The 15,837-nt window shown below is 45.7% G+C and overlaps 1 protein-coding gene and 1 pseudogene across 1 annotated transcript; both read right to left on the bottom strand.

Moving 5' to 3' along the window:
* Positions 1-1,373: 1,373 nt before the first annotated feature.
* Positions 1,374-10,776, bottom strand: LOC123487368 (annotated as a pseudogene).
* A 4-nt stretch (positions 10,777-10,780) lies between these two features.
* On the bottom strand, positions 10,781-14,652 carry LOC123487369 (the record flags this gene model as incomplete). The annotated part of the gene is made up of 3 exons (XM_045218592.1): positions 14,571-14,652; positions 11,090-11,660; positions 10,781-10,844 (listed from the first exon to the last, which is right to left on the bottom strand). Coding segments are annotated over exons 2-3 (615 nt in total), but the record flags the coding sequence as incomplete, so codon positions are not given.
* Between the last annotated feature and the right edge of the window lie 1,185 nt (positions 14,653-15,837).

A 15,837-nucleotide genomic window follows, 5' to 3' on the forward strand; every position in this document is an offset into this window, starting at 1 on the left:
ATCAACTGTTCAGAGGGGACTGTGTAAATCAGGCCTTCATGGTCGAATTGCTACAAAGAAACCACTACTAAAGGACACCAATAAGAAGAGGAGACCTGCTTGGGCCAAGAAACAAGAGCAATGGACATTAGACCGTTGGAGTCCAAATTGGAGATTTTTGGTTCCAACTGCCGTGTCTTTGTGAGATGCAGAGTAGGTGAACGGATGATCTCCGCATGTGTATTTCCCAGCATGGAGGAGGAGGTGTTATGGTGTGGGGGTGCTTTAATTGTGACAGTGTCTGTGATTTATTTAGAATTCAAGGCACACCTAACCAGCATGGCTACCACAGCATTCTGCAGCAATACGCCATCCCATCTGGTTTGAGCTTAGTGGGACTATCATTTGTTTTTCAACAGGACAATGACCCAACACACCTCCAGGCTTTGTAAGGGCTATTTTACCAAGAAGGAGAGTGATGCAGTGCTGCATCAGATGACCTGGCATACAAAATCCCCCGACCTCAACCCAATTGAGATGGTTTGGGATGAGTCGGACGGCAGAGTGAAGGAACAGCAGCCAACAAGTGCTCAGCATATGTGGGAACTCCTTCAAGACTGTTGGAAAAGCATTCCAGGTGAAGTCTGGTTGAAAGAATGCCAAGAGTATGCAAAGCTGTCATCAAGGCAGGGTGGCTACTTTGAAGAATCTCAAATATAAAATATATTTTGATTTGTTTAACACTTTTTTGGTTACTACATGATTCCATATGCGTTATTTCATAGTTTCGATGTCTTCACTATTATTCTACAATGTAGAAAATAGTAAAAATAAAGAAAAACCCTTGAATGAGTATGTCCAAACTTTTGACTGGTATTGTATATACTAAAACTGAGATTTATTTCACTAAGTACGCTCCATGTATTAAATAACAATAAATAACACAATATAATCAACTTGATTTAATGAGGCCTAACAATACATGTACACAGTGATTTAAACATCCCATCCATACACCAGACTAGAATAGACCTACAAATAGTCTGTCTGAAATGGCATCCTACTCTCTATATAATGTCGGGTGACACTTCGGACACAGCCATCCTCTCTCTCTAACAGTTAGAAGCCAAACGAATGATACCAGGAACTCCAAGTGTAAATATGTCACTCTTGTGACTTGCCGTGCAATGACGTCACACATAAATCATCATCGCCATGGTGATGCGCCATGACAATTTCTTCTGACGGTTGAAGTGCTGTTGTCGAGGGGCGTGGCCACACTACCCTGTAGGTGTCACAGGTGTAACCAAAGTCTTATAATCAGTGACATCATCATAGACGACCTCATCATCGCCTTCTCCATGGCGACCTACGCTGTCGCTCCTGGCAACGGCTCACGGTTCGGGCACGGTCGCTAGGCGGCGGTCAGGGCGGAGGTGCAGCTCCGAGAGGAGAGGGGCCGCGGAGAATAGAGGATCATGGGAAAGAGAGTCCTCATGACGTCACTGAGATGGTACTGGGGCGGGAGAGGAGACGAGACGCAGGAGGGTGGAGCGACGGATCCTAGAGAGAGCGAGAGAGATGGAGAGAAAGTTATGAGAAAGAAGAGGAATAAATGATGATGGTGGGGTGGGGTGGTGGTGGTTCTACTAAGTTAACATACTGAATTGTTTTAAGATGGTCATACCAAGGATAATTTAGATATTAGATTATTCATTTTACATATAAACAAATCTATCTAAAACAATTATTCGATGAAACATTGAATTTGGCCTTACTGCTATTAGCCTTAGAAACACATTGAATAACAGACTCATACATAGAAAAACAGATAGTCAAAAATACATCAAAAGGAAGTTTAATTTGAAGTGTTTTTGCTATATCTGAGAGTTATAAGAAAGATAAAGGAAATTATTGTTGTTTTTTTTTTACACATATTTAACCACTTTTTTTAACACCATCGTGTTCGTGAGAGTGGTCATATTAGTTTGTACGCCAAACCGTTCGGACGCTATAGATGCTTTTGTGAAAAGACAGATTTTCGGGATGTCTACTGGTCTGACAAACACCGCTGTAGTTCTGCCACCTTCCTCCGTAGATGAGGAAGAAGCGACATCGGCAGACATGGTGGAATGAGATGCAGCCCATGCAAAAGAACAGATCTCTCTAAACTTAAACTGATGGATTTGTATGGAGAGTTTTTTTATTATGCTAATTAGATTCCCACGAGGGGCACAGACATCAACTCTTGGGGGTGCTAATAATGCATCCCATGTTTTACCTGCAGCACTGCTCCAGAGGTGTCAGGATAGAGGGCTCATCTTTAGAGTGACGTCCAAACCTGTAGTCAGCACACAGACATTGTGTCAATGTTACAATCAACTAACGTTAGTTAAACCCATAGTCAGCACACAGACAGTGCCAATGTTACAATCAACTAACGTTAGTTAAACCTGTAGTCCGCACACAGACAGTGTCAATGTTACAATCAACTAATGTTAGTTAAACCCATAGTCAGCACACAGACAGTGCCAATGTTACAATCAACTAACGTTAGTTAAACCTGTAGTCAGCACACAGACAGTGTCAATGTCACATGCACACACACATCTTTTTGGGTGGGGGGGATACTCACGCCCTCCCATTGTCTAAGTGCAGAAGGAAAGTGTTGTTGCCAAACTTCTCAAACGTCTCATAGTGGTGTCGGTCCATATTACCTGGAACAAAATAATGAGTGTTGAATGTGTTTGATTGTGTTTTTATTTTTCAGGTTTTTCCTCTTTCTACTAATTGAAAAAGACTTTGGTCTCCATAAACAGCGCTATATGAAGGTATTATTATTACAGTATCATTACTATTATATTATGTTGTCCTGACCCGAGACCTACCCAATGAGGAAGTCTAGTATGGTCATGTCTATCAGGTCTACCAGTCTGGTTCCCTTGTTGTATGGTGGGGTCTTCTTCACTGTGTCACAGTAGTCTGGGTCTTTCTCCCATCTGCAACGTGACAACAGGGTTAGAGTTAAGGCTAGGGTTATTGTTGAGGCTAGGGTTAGAGTTAGGGTTGAGGGTTATTGTTGAGACTAGGGTTAGAGTTAGGGTTGAGGGTTAGAGTTGAGCCTAGGGTTAGGGTTAAGGGCTAGAGTTGAGACTAGGGTTAGTGTTAGGTTTGAGGTTAGGGTTAGAGTTGAGGCTAGTGTTAACGTTAAGGCTAGGGTTAGAGTAAGGGCTAGAGTTGAGGCTAGGGTTAGGGTTGAGGTTAGGGTTAGGGTTATTATCTATATATAGGTATAGGTATAGACTCTATACCCACACTGCAAGTTTGCTGCGGCTGTAGGAGCGTCTCCAGGGAGACCTCCAGGATCGTCTGGTGGCCAGGGAGGGGTCGGGCAGCATCATGGCCAGGGAGGCCTCGAGGTTCTGGGGTCGACCACACACAGCATGCTCCGTACTGCAGTAGTAGGAACACTGGCCGTAGAAACACACATTATTCACTACGGGAGATGAAGAGGGGGATGGGGGATTGAAAACAAAATATTTCATTTAGCAAATATTGACTTTCCGCAGCATCTATTTTCATAGAAAACAGAGATGTGAAACATGTAATGTAAGGAGTGTTAACAAAGAAAGAGAGAAGTGAGAGAGAGGGAGATGGGGTGAGTGTGAGAGTGATGGGGTGATGGAGTGAGGGAAGGAAGGAGTGATATAATGATAGACAGACCAGGAGAGGTGAAGAAGGTCCTGGCCAGTTTGTGGTCTGTGGTGATGTCTTTGATCTCTGTTACCGCGTCCACCAGCCTCCCTACGGCTGGGGGGATCCGCCTGTAACCCAACACCCTGAGAGAGAGGAGGGGAGAGGAGAGGAGGGACAGGGGAGAGCGGGAGGGGGATGAGAGATTGGAGAGGGAGCGGTGGGGTGGGAAAGATAGAGAGAGAGGAGAGAGAGGCAGAGAGAGATGGGAGAGAAAGGAGAAGGGGGGAGGGGAGAGGGAGGAAGAGAGAGATAGATGAGATGAGAGGGGTCCATATTTAATGCTACTCAATGTCTGCTCATCATTCTCAGCCATTTCAGTCAGTGCTGTGGCATGCAGTATACTCCCCTGGTTATCAATATCAAGGTGAGAAACAGACTCATTGTTTACCTGTCCAGGTGAAAAGCAGCGATCTCTGCGTTGTGTCTCTCAAAGTCAGAGAAGTAGTAGAGGTTGAAGTTGGTCTCCTCATCACGCTCCTGTCTGACAGAGATGCAGTCAAAACAGGAACACAGCTATACAGACTAGACACAGTCAACACAGGAACACTTCTATACAGACAATATATAGTCAACACAGGAACACTGCTATACAGACTATTCACAGTCAACAAAGGACCACAGATATACAGACTATACACAGTCAACACAGGAACACAGACTATAATAATAATATGCCACTTAGCAGACGCTTTTATCTAAAGCGACTTACAGTCATGCGTGCATACATTTTTGTGTATGGGTGGTCCCGGGGATCGAACCGACTACCTTGGCGTTACAAGCACCGTGCTCTACCAGCTGAGCTACAGAGGACTATACACAGTCAACACAGGAAAACAGATATACAGACTATACACAGTCAACTCAGGAAACAGTTAACACAGGAACACAGATATACAGACTATACACAGTCAACTCAGGAAACAGGAAAACAGGTATACAGACTATAAACAGTCAACTCAGGAAACAGTTAACACAGGAACACAGATATACATCGGGGTCTATTCTCCTCTTTTCTGCAGTATTTAGCAATCATGGTAAGAGTCTGGTAAAAGCAGTTGTGATGTGTAGCGTGTGTGTGTGTGTGTGTGTGTGTGTGTGTGTGTGTGTGTGTGTGTGTGTGTGTGTGTGTGTGTGTGTGTGTGTGTGTGTGTGTGTGTGTGCGTGCGTGCGTGCGTGCGTGTGTGCGTGTGCGTGTGTGCATGTGTGTGTGTGCATGTGTAAGTCTCTCACTTCATTGGTTTGAGAATGGCCTGTCCATAGTTAGGAAATGACATCACCAGCTTGAGCTGTGTCCCTCCAGACTTCTGCACTGAGAGGGAGAGGGAGAGAGAGAGGGGGAGAGAGAGATATACAGTGGGGAAAAAAAGTATTTAGTCAGCCACCAATTGTGCAAGTTCTCCCACTTAAAAAGATGAGAGAGGCCTGTAATTTTCATCATAGGTACACGTCAACTATGACAGACAAATTGAGAAAAACAAATCCAGAAAATCACATTGTAGGATTTTTTATGAATTTATTTGCAAATTATGGTGGAAAATAAGTATTTGGTCACCTACAAACAAGCAAGATTTCTGGCTCTCACAGACCTGTAACTTCTTCTTTAAGAGGCTCCTCTGTCCTCCACTCGTTACCTGTATTAATGGCACCTGTTTGAACTTGTTATCGGTATAAAAGACACCTGTCCACAACCTCAAACAGTCACACTCCAAACTCCACTATGGCCAAGACCAAAGAGCTGTCAAAGGACACCAGAAACAAAATTGTAGACCTGTACCAGGCTGGGAAGACTGAATCTGCAATAGGTAAGCAGCTTGGTTTGAAGAAATCAACTGTGGAAGAAATTATTAGGAAATGGAAGACATACAAGACCACTGATAATCTCCCTCGATCTGGGGCTCCACGCAGATCTCACCCTGTGGGGTCAAAATGATCACAAGAACGGTGAGCAAAAATCCCAGAACCACACGGGGGACCTAGTGAATTTTTATTTTATTTTTTATTTCACCTTTATTTAACCAGGTAAGCTGAGTTGAGAACAGGTTCTCATTTACAACTGCGAACTGGCCAAGATAAAGCAAAGTAGTGCAATAAAAACAACACAGAGTTACATATGGGGTAAAAAACATAAAGTCAGAAATACAACAGAAAATATATATACAGTGTGTGCAAATGTAGCAAGTTATGGAGGTAAGGCAATAAATAGGCTATAGTGCAGAATAATTACAATAGTATTAACACTGGAATGCTAGATGCAAGAGATTATGTGCAAATAGAGATACTGGGGTGCAAAAGAGCAAAATAAATAACAATATAGGGATGAGGTAGTTGGGTGGGCTAATTTCAGATGGGCTGTGTACAGGTGCAGTGATCGGTAAGGTGCTCTGACAACTGATGCTTAAAGTTATTGAGGGGAGATAAGAGTCTCCAGCTTCAGAGATTTTTGCAATTCGTTCCAGTCATTGGCAGCAGAGAACTGGAAGGAATGGCGGCCAAAGGAGGTGTTGGCTTTGGGAATGACCAGTGAGATATACCTGCTGGAGCGCAGACTACGGGTGGGTGCTGCTATGGTGACCAATGAGCTAAGATAAGGCGGGATTTGCCTAGCAGTGATTTATAGATGGCCTGGAGCCAGTGGGTTTGACGACGAACATGTAGTGAGGACCAGCCAACAAGAGCGTACAGGTCACAGTGGTGGGTAGTGTATGGGGCTTTGGAGACAAAACGGATGGCACTGTGATAGACTACATCCAATTTGCTGAGTAGAGTGTTGGAGGCTATTTTGTAAATGACATCGCGAAGTCAAGGATCGGTAGGATAGTCAGTTTTACGAGGGCATGTTTGGCAGCATGAGTGAAGGAGGCTTTGTTGCGAAATAGGAAACGATTCTAGATTTAACTTTGGATTGGAGATTCTTTATGTGAGTCTGGAAGTTGAGTTTACAGTCTAACCAGACACCTAGGTATTTGTAGTTGTCCACATACTCTAGGTCAGACCCGTCGGAGAGTGGTGATTCTAGTCGGGTGGGCGGGTGCCAGCAGCGTTCGATTGAAAAGCATGCATTTAGTTTTACTAGTGTTTAAGAGCAGTTGAAGGCTACTGAAGGATTGTTGTATGGCATTGAAGCTCGTTTGGAGGTTTGTTAACACAGTGTCCAATGAAAGGGCCAGATGTATACAAAATGGTGTCGTCTGCATAGAGGTGGATCTGAGAGTCACCAGCAGCAAGAGCGACATCATTGATATACACGGAGAAAAGTGTCGGCCCAAGAATTGAACCCTGTGGCACCCCCATAGAGACTGCCATAGGTCCAGACAACAGGCCCTCCGATTTGACACACTGAACTCTATCTGAGAAGTAGTTGGTGAACCAGGCGAGGCAGTCATTTGAGAAACCAAGGCTATTTAGTCTGCCAATAAGAATGCGGTGGTTGACAGAGTCGAAAGCCTTGGCCAGGTCGATGAAGACGGCTGCACAGTACTGTCTATTATCAATCGCGGTTATAATATCGTTTAGGACCTTGAGCGTGGCTGAAGTGCACCCGTGACCAGCTCGGAAACCGGATTGCATAGCGGAGAAGGTACGGTGGTATTCGGAATGGTCGATGATCTGTTTGTTAACTTGGCTTTCGAATACTTTAAGGCAGGGGCAGGATGGATATAGGTCTGTAGCAGTTTGGATCTAGAGTGTCACCCCCTTTGAAGAGGGGGATGACCGCGGCAGCTTTCCAATCTCTGGGGATCTCAGACGTTATGAAAGAGAGGTTGAACAGACTAGTAATAGGGGTTGCGACAATTTCGGCGGCTAGTTTTAGAAAGAAAGGGTCCAGATTGTCTAGCCCAGCTGATTTGTAGGGGTCCAGATTTTGCAGCGCTTTCAAAACATCCGCTGTCTGAATTTGTGTGAAGGAGAAGCGGGGGGAATGGGCAAGTTGCAGCAGAGGGTGCAGAGTTGGTGGCGGGTTAGTGGTAGCCAGATGGAAAGCATGGCCAGCTGTAGCAAAATGCTTGTTGAAATTCTCGATTATTGTAGATTTATCGGGTGGTGATAGTGTTTCCTAGCCTCAGTGCAGTGGGCAGCTGGGAGGAAGTGCTCTTATTCTCCATGGACTTTACAGTGTCCCAAAACTTTTTTGGAGTTAGTGCTACAGGATGCAAATTTCTGTTTGAAAAAGTTAGCCTTTGCTTTCCTGACTGCTTGTGTATATTGGTTCCTAACTTCCCTGAAAAGTTGCATATCGCAGGGGGCTATTTGATGCTAATGCTGTACGCCACAGGATGTTTTTGTGCTGGTCAAGGGCAGTCAAGTCTGAGGAGAACCAGGGGCTATATCGGTTCTTAGTTCTGTATTTTTTGAATGGGGCATGTTTATTTAAGATTGAGAGGAAATTACTTTTAAGGAACAACCAGGCATCCTCTACTGACGGAATGAGATCTATATCCATCCAGGATACCTGGGCCAGGTCAATTAGGAAGGCCTCCTTGCTAAAGTGTTTTAGGGAGCGTTTGACAGTGATGAAGGGTGGTCGTTTGACCGCGGACCCGGCACGGACGCAGGCAATAAGGCAGTGATCGCTGAGATCCTGGTTGAAGACAGCTGAGGTGTATTTAGAGGGTATGTTAGTCAGGATGATATCTATGAGGGTACCCATGTTTACGGATTTAGGGTTGTACCTGGTTGGTTCGTTGATAATTTGCGTGAGGTTGAGGGCATCTAGCTTGGATTGTAGGATGGCTGGGGTATTAAGCATATCCCAATTTAGGTCACCAAGCAGTACAAACTCTGAGGATAAATGGGGGGCAATCAATTCACATATGGTGTCCAGGGCACAGCTGGGGGCTGAGGGAGCTGAGGGGGTCTGTAGCAAGCGGCAACAGTGAGAGACTTATTTCTGGAAAGGTGGATTTTTAGAAGTAGAAGCTCAAACTGTTTGGGCACAGACCTGGATAGTATGATAGAGCTCTGCAGGCTATCTCTACAGTAGATTGCAACTCCACCCCCTTTGGCAGTTCTATCTAGACGGAAAATGTTATAGTTGGGGATGGAAATTTCAGAATTTTTGAATGACCTGCAGAGAGCTGGGACCAAAGTAACAAAGCCTACCATCAGTAACACACTACGCCGCCAGGGACTCAAATCCTGCAGTGCCAGACGTGTCCCCCTGCTTAAGCCAGTACATGTCCAGGCCCGTCTGAAGTTTGCTATAGTGCATTTGGATGATCTAGAAGAGGATTGTGAGAATGTAATATGGTCAGATGAAACCAAAATAGAACTTTTTTGGTAAAAACTCAACTCGTCGTGTTTGGAGGACAAAGAATGCTGAGTTGCATCCAAAGAACACCATACCTACTGTGAAGCATGGGGTGGAAACATCATGCTTTGGGGGCAGTTTTTTTCTGCAAAGGGACCAGGACGACTGATCCGTGTAAAGTAAAGAAATGAATGGGGCCATGTATCGTGAGATTTTGAGTGAAAACCTCCTTCCATCAGCAAGGGCATTGAAGATGAAACGTGGCTGGGTCTTTCAGCATGACAATGATCCCAAACACACTGCCCGGGCAATGAAGGAGTGGCTTCGTAAGAAGCATTTCAAGGTCCTGGAGTGATCCAGATCTCAACCCCATAGAAAATCTTTTGAGGGAGTTGAAAGTCCGTGTTGCCCAGCGACAGCCCCCAAAACATCACTGCTCTAGAGGAGATCTGCATGGAGGAATGGGCCAAAATACCAGCAACAGTGTGTGAAAACCTTGTGAAGACTTACAGAAAACGTTTGACCTGTGTCATTGCCAACAAAGGGTATATAACAAAGTATTGAGAAACTTTTGTTATTGACCAAATACTTATTTTCCACCATAATTTACAAATAAATTCATTAAAAATCCTACAATGTGATTTTCTGGATTTTTTTTCTTCTCATTTTGTCTGTCATAGTTGACGTGTACCTATGATGAAAATTACAGGCCTCTCTCATCTTTTTAAGTGGGAGAACTTGCACAATTGGTGGCTGACTAAATACTTTTTTCCCCCCCACTGTATATAGAGAGAGACGGGTTACCATAGCAACACTTTACATTCACATACTGAGTACATACTGAGCTCTCTCTCTCACACTCTATCACACACACACACACACACACACACACACACACACACACACACACACACAAAGGGTTACCCTGTTTGAAACTAAATAAGGTCATCCGGTTTGTTTGTTTTCATCCTGCAGTTCTACATTAATCCACTAGTGGTCTCCCTATACCTGACTCAAAACATCACAACAGAGACTACCTCCCAGCTATGGGACAATCTCTATTGCATTTCCTTGATTCCTCACGTCCTCTCTCCTTGCCTCTTTCTCAAAACCCATTGGATGAGAAGAGGGGAGGGATCAAGGAAATGCAATTGTAATTCTCCTAATCTGTCCTTCCTCCCAAAGTGTGCACTTGTTCACTTCCCTTCACTGATTTGAAAGGAAATGACTGGTATATGAAATATGGTGGAAACTCCCACTAGCCCATGCCTCCACCAACCCAATGCTATTAGATTTGGGGGTGATAGTGAAGGAGAGTACACTACAGGAGATATTATTGAAACTCAAGCGGTGACTATAACAGTAGAACAGCACTGGTGTAGCGAACCACATGATGTTCCAGGGTGCTACTTCATTCTCTGTGTGTACAGGGCATAATGCTCACCATATCTCCCACCCACACCCCCCAACAATCAGGCCCCCCAAGACCCCTCCCCCAACATAACACACCACCCACACACTCTAGGGTGAAGTTTCCCTTTGACACATATCCAGGATCAGCTTCTCCTCCCCCAATTCTAACCTTAACCCCTTAGCGGGGAAAATGCTAAACTGATCCAAGATCAGCGTCAAAGGGGAACTTCCCCTATTCCCCAAACAAACACCACACGCCACACACACACACCTGCGCTGACGATACGGTGTGTGTGCTGAGCTGCTGGGCGAGAGGTACCATGTTGGGGTCCAGGTGGGGGTAGAGCTGCCAACGGGAGATACCAAGATGGAACTTCAGCCAGGGGGGTGGCTCTCACTGCTCCTGTTCCAATGGGCCGGGTCATAGCCGATGTCACTGTCACTCACCCTGGGGAGGTGGGGGAGGGAGGGAGGGGGAGGGTGGGGAAAGAGTGAGGGAGGGGAAAAGAGAGGGAGAGGGTTGGAGATGAGGAGAGGACAAGAGAGAAGTGGTTCAGAGAAGGAGGAGAAGAGAGGAGGAGTAGGAGGGATATTTGCCAAAAATGAAATGAATTATGCAGCATGTGTCCTTGGTGCACTTCAAAAGCTTGTCAGTTTTTTCAGAACAATTAACCCTACTTCATTAAAACTCACCACATCTGTGTGCTCCTCTCGCGCGCCTTCACTTTGGGCTTCACCTTCAGCAGCCAATCATCTTCAGGGATGGGCGGGGTTGGCATGTTGTATAGCGGGTGGCTGAAAAGAGCCTCTAATTTTGACATCCCGGACCCCATAGACTTCATCGCCATCGAGCCAAACTTTCCTACCCTTACCGCCATGTTGACTGAGTCTACAGGCCCTTCCTTCTTATGTCCATGAACTGCCTTGACGGCCATTTTGGTCGTGACAGCGTCCATTTCTGCCATTTTGTGAGGGCCATTGCTGTCCATATTGGAAGAGTCCACTTTTCTTGTGTCCGGGGGTGTCTTGGCATAGCTGGAGTGGTTGTCGGACATCGTGGAGGTGTAGTTGGTATCCACCAGGGCTCTGAGGTTGTGGGGGTGTGTCTGACGAGGGGAGGGGGCGTCACAGAGGTTCTGGTCGACGGAGAGGGAGAGGACGGCGAGGAGGAGATGGAGAGAGAGGGAGGCAATGGCCAGCAATAGACAGATCATCCGAGAGCGACGGCGCGTATACCACCTCATCGTCCTGAGGGAGAGAAGGACTAGGAGGAAGACAGAGAGATAAACATATGGAATGGAGGAGAAAGAAGGGAGACTGGACCATTCCAAAGTCAGAGCAGCCATCTTATCTGACATAGATACCCCCCCCACCCAATACAACTACCCCTTTCTTTATCTAGATACTCCCCAATACAACTACCCCTTTCTTTACCTAGATACCTCCCAATACAACTACTCCTTTCTTTACCTGGATACCTCCCAATACAACTACCCCTTTCTTTACCTAGATACCTCCCATAACAACTACCCCTTTCTTTACCTAGATACCTCCCAATACAACTACCCCTTTCTACCCCTTTCTTTACCTACAGTGAGGGAAAAAAGTATTTGATCCCCTGCTGATTTTGTACGTTTGCCCACTGACAAAGACATGATCAGTCTATAATTTTAATGGTAGGTTTATTTGAACAGTGAGAGACAGAATAACAACAAAAAAATCCAGAAAACGCATGTCAAAAAAGTTATAAATTGATTTGCATTTTTAATGAGGAAAATAAGTATTTGACCCCTCTGCAAAACATGACTTAGTACTTGGTGGCAAAACCCTTGTTGGCAATCACAGAGGTCAGACCTTTCTTGTAGTTGGCCACCAGGTTCGCACACATCTCAGGAGGTGTTTTGTTCCACTCCTCTTTGCAGATCTTCTTCCAAGTCATTAAGGTTTCGAGGCTGACGTTTGGCAACTCGAACCTTCAGCTCCCCTCCACAGATTTTCTATGGGATTAAGGTCTGGAGACTGGCTAGGCCTCCAGGACCTTAATGTCCTTCTTATTCAGCCACTCCTTTGTTGCCTTGGCCGTGTGTTTTGGGTCATTGTCATGCTGGAATACCCATCCACGACCCATTTTCAATGCCCTGGCTGAGGGAAGGGAGGTTCTCACCCAAGATTTGACTACATGGCCCCGTCCATCGTCCCTTTGATGCGGTGAAGTTGTCCTGTCCCCTTAGCAGAAAAAACACCCCCCAAAGCATAATGTTTCCACCTCCATGTTTGATGGTGGGGATGGTGTTCTTGGGGTCATAGGCAGCATTCCTCCTCCTCCAAATACGGCGAGTTGAGTTAATGCCAAAGAGCTCGATTTTGGTCTCATCTGACCACAGCACTTTCACCCAGTTCTCCTCTGAATCATTCAGATGTTCATTGGCAAATTTCAGACGGCCCTGTATATGTGCTTTCTTGAGCAGGGGGACCTTGCGGGGCGCTGCAGGATTTCAGGCCTTCACGGGCGTAGTGTGTTACCAATTGTTTTCTTGGTGACTATGGTCCCAGCTGCCTTGAGATCATTGACAAGATCCTCCCGTGTAGTTCTGGGCTGATTCCTCACCGTTCTCATGATCATTGCAACTCCACGAGGTGAGATTTTGCATGGAGCTGTCACGATCGCTGAAGGAAGTGGACCAATGCGCAGCGTGATGAGTGAACATACTTATTTATTAATTCACCACGAACGAACAAAACAACAAAACGATACGTGAAGTCCTTAGTAACAGACACAAACCATACACGGAACAAGATCCCACAACACACTGTGGAAAACAGGCTGCCTAAGTATGGTTCCCAATCAGAGACAACAAGCAACAGCTGATACACGTTGCCTCTGATTGAGAACCACACCGGCCAACATAGAAACAAATGAACTAGATAATCACCCTAGCACACAAAACACATAGAAACCACACACCCTGGCTCAACATAACAGAGTCCCAGAGCCAGGGCGTGACAGGAGCCCCAGGCCGAGGGAGATTGACAGGTCTTTTGTGTTTCTTCCACTTGCGAATAATCGCACCAACTGTTGTCACCTTCTCACCAAGCTGCTTGGCGATGGTCTTGTAGCCCATTCCAGCCTTGTGTAGGTCTACAATCTTGTCCCTGACATCCTTGGAGAGCTCTTTGGTCTTGGCCATGGTGGAGAGTTTGGAATCTGATTGATTGATTGCTTCTGTGGACAGGTGTCCTTTTATACAGGTAACAAACTGAGATTAGGAGCACTCCCTTTAAGAGTGTGCTCCTAATCTCAGCTCTTTAACTGTATAAAAGACACCTGGGAGCCAGACATTTTTCTGATTGAGAGGGGGTCAAATACTTAATTCCCTCATTAAAATGCAAATCAATTTATAACATTTTTGACATGCGTTTTCTGGATTTTGTTGTTGTTATTCTGTCTCTCACTGTTCAAATAAACCTACCATTAAAATTATAGACTGATCATGTCTTTGTCAGTGGGCAAACGTACAAAATCAGCAGGGGATCAAATACTTTTTCCCTCACTTTAGATACCTCCCAATACAACTACCCATTTCTTTACCTAGATACCCCCAATACAACTACCCATTTCTTTACCTAGATACCTCCCAATACAACTACCCATTTCTTTATCTAGATACCTCCCAATATAACTACCCCTTTCTTTACAGTTCTCATCTGGAACCCAACTCTCTTTTACAAGACTGTCTCAAATGACACCCTATTCCCTACATAGTGCACATTCATTTACAGGGTCATTTAGCAGACGCTCTTATCCAGAGCGACTTACAATAGTGAGTGCATACATTTTCATACTGGTCCCTTGTGGGAATCGAACCCCACAACTCTGGCATTGCAAGCGCCATGCTCTACCAACTTAGCTACACGGGACCATCCACGCACACACACAGAAGGGCCCTGGTGTCTGGTCAAAAGTAACACACTATGTAGGGAACAGGGTGCCATTTGGGATGCAGCAATAGACAACGGTCCACTCAGTCCTAAGGACAAAGCACAAAGCACAGACTCCCCCAGGCACGACCACATCACCCTTCCCATAGAGGGTCACTGAAACTAATGAGGGCAGTAGGTATCGTTTTACCACCTCTCTTTCTCCTCCATCCTTTCTCCTTCCCTCATTCCTCACCTTTATGTCTTTAAAGGTTACCCCCCAATGTTCTCCTTCTTCTTTCTTGTCTCCTCGCTCCCCGGAATGAGACAGAGCTGTGATCTCTGGTCAACCTCTATTCTTCTGTTTCTCTCTTCTCTCTATCTATCTCTCTGTTCCCTGGCGTAGGCAGGGAGGTGTGCCAGGTCAGGGTGATCTGAATGGCATGCTGTTAGAGAGATAAAGTTGTTTACTCATCCCTCTTTCTCTCTATCCCTTATTTATAAATATCCTGTCTGTCTGTCTGTCTGTCTGTCTGTCTGTCTGTCTGTCTGTCTGTCTGTCTGTCTGTCTGTCTGTCTGTCTGTCTGTCTGTCTGTCTGTCTGTCTGTCTGTCTGTCTGTTGGGACATTGCTGCGGGGACTTGCTTCCATTCAGCCACAAGAGCATTAGTGAGGTTGGGTACTGATGTTGGGCGATTAGGCCTGGCTCGCAGTCGGCGTTCCAATTCATCCCAAAGGTGTTCGATGGGGTTGAGGTTCAGGGCTCTGTGCAGGCCAATCAAGTTCGTCTACACCGATCTCGACAAACCATTTCTGTATGGACCTCGCTTTGTGTACGAGGTTATTGTCATGCTGAAACAGGAAAGGGCCTTCCCAGAACTGTTGCCACAAAGTTGGAAGCACAGAATCATCTAGAATGGCATTGTATGCTGTAGCGTTAAGATTTGTCTTCACTGGAACTAAGGGGCCTAGCCCGAACCATGAAAAACAGCCCCAGACCATTATTCCTCTTCCACCAAACTTTACAGTTGGCACTATGCATTGGGGCAGGTAGCGTTCTCCTGGCATCTGCCAAACCCAGATTCATCCGTAGAACTGGCAGATGGTGAAGTGATTCATCACTCCAGACAATGCGTTGCTACTGCTTTAGAGTCCAATGGCGGCGAGCTTTACACCACTCCAGCCGACGCTTGGCGTTGCGCATTGTGGTCTTAGGGTTGTGTGTGGCTGATCAGCCATGGAAACCCATTTCATGAAGCTCCCAACAAACAGTTTTTGTGCTGACGTTGCTTCCAGAGGCAGTTTGGAACTCGGTAGTGAGTGTTGCAACCGAGGACAGACGATTTTTACACGCTCCAGCACTCTGCGGTCCCGATCTGTGAGCTTGTGTGGCCTACCACTTCGCGGCTGAGCCGTTGTTGCACCTAGACATTTCCACGTCACAATAACAGCAATTACAGTCGACCGGGGCAGCTCTAGCAGAGCAGAAATTTGACGAACTAACTTGTTGGAAAGGTGGCATC

Source organism: Coregonus clupeaformis, unplaced genomic scaffold (assembly GCF_020615455.1).
Source record: "Coregonus clupeaformis isolate EN_2021a unplaced genomic scaffold, ASM2061545v1 scaf1678, whole genome shotgun sequence".
In the NCBI taxonomy this organism is placed as follows: domain Eukaryota; kingdom Metazoa; phylum Chordata; class Actinopteri; order Salmoniformes; family Salmonidae; genus Coregonus; species Coregonus clupeaformis.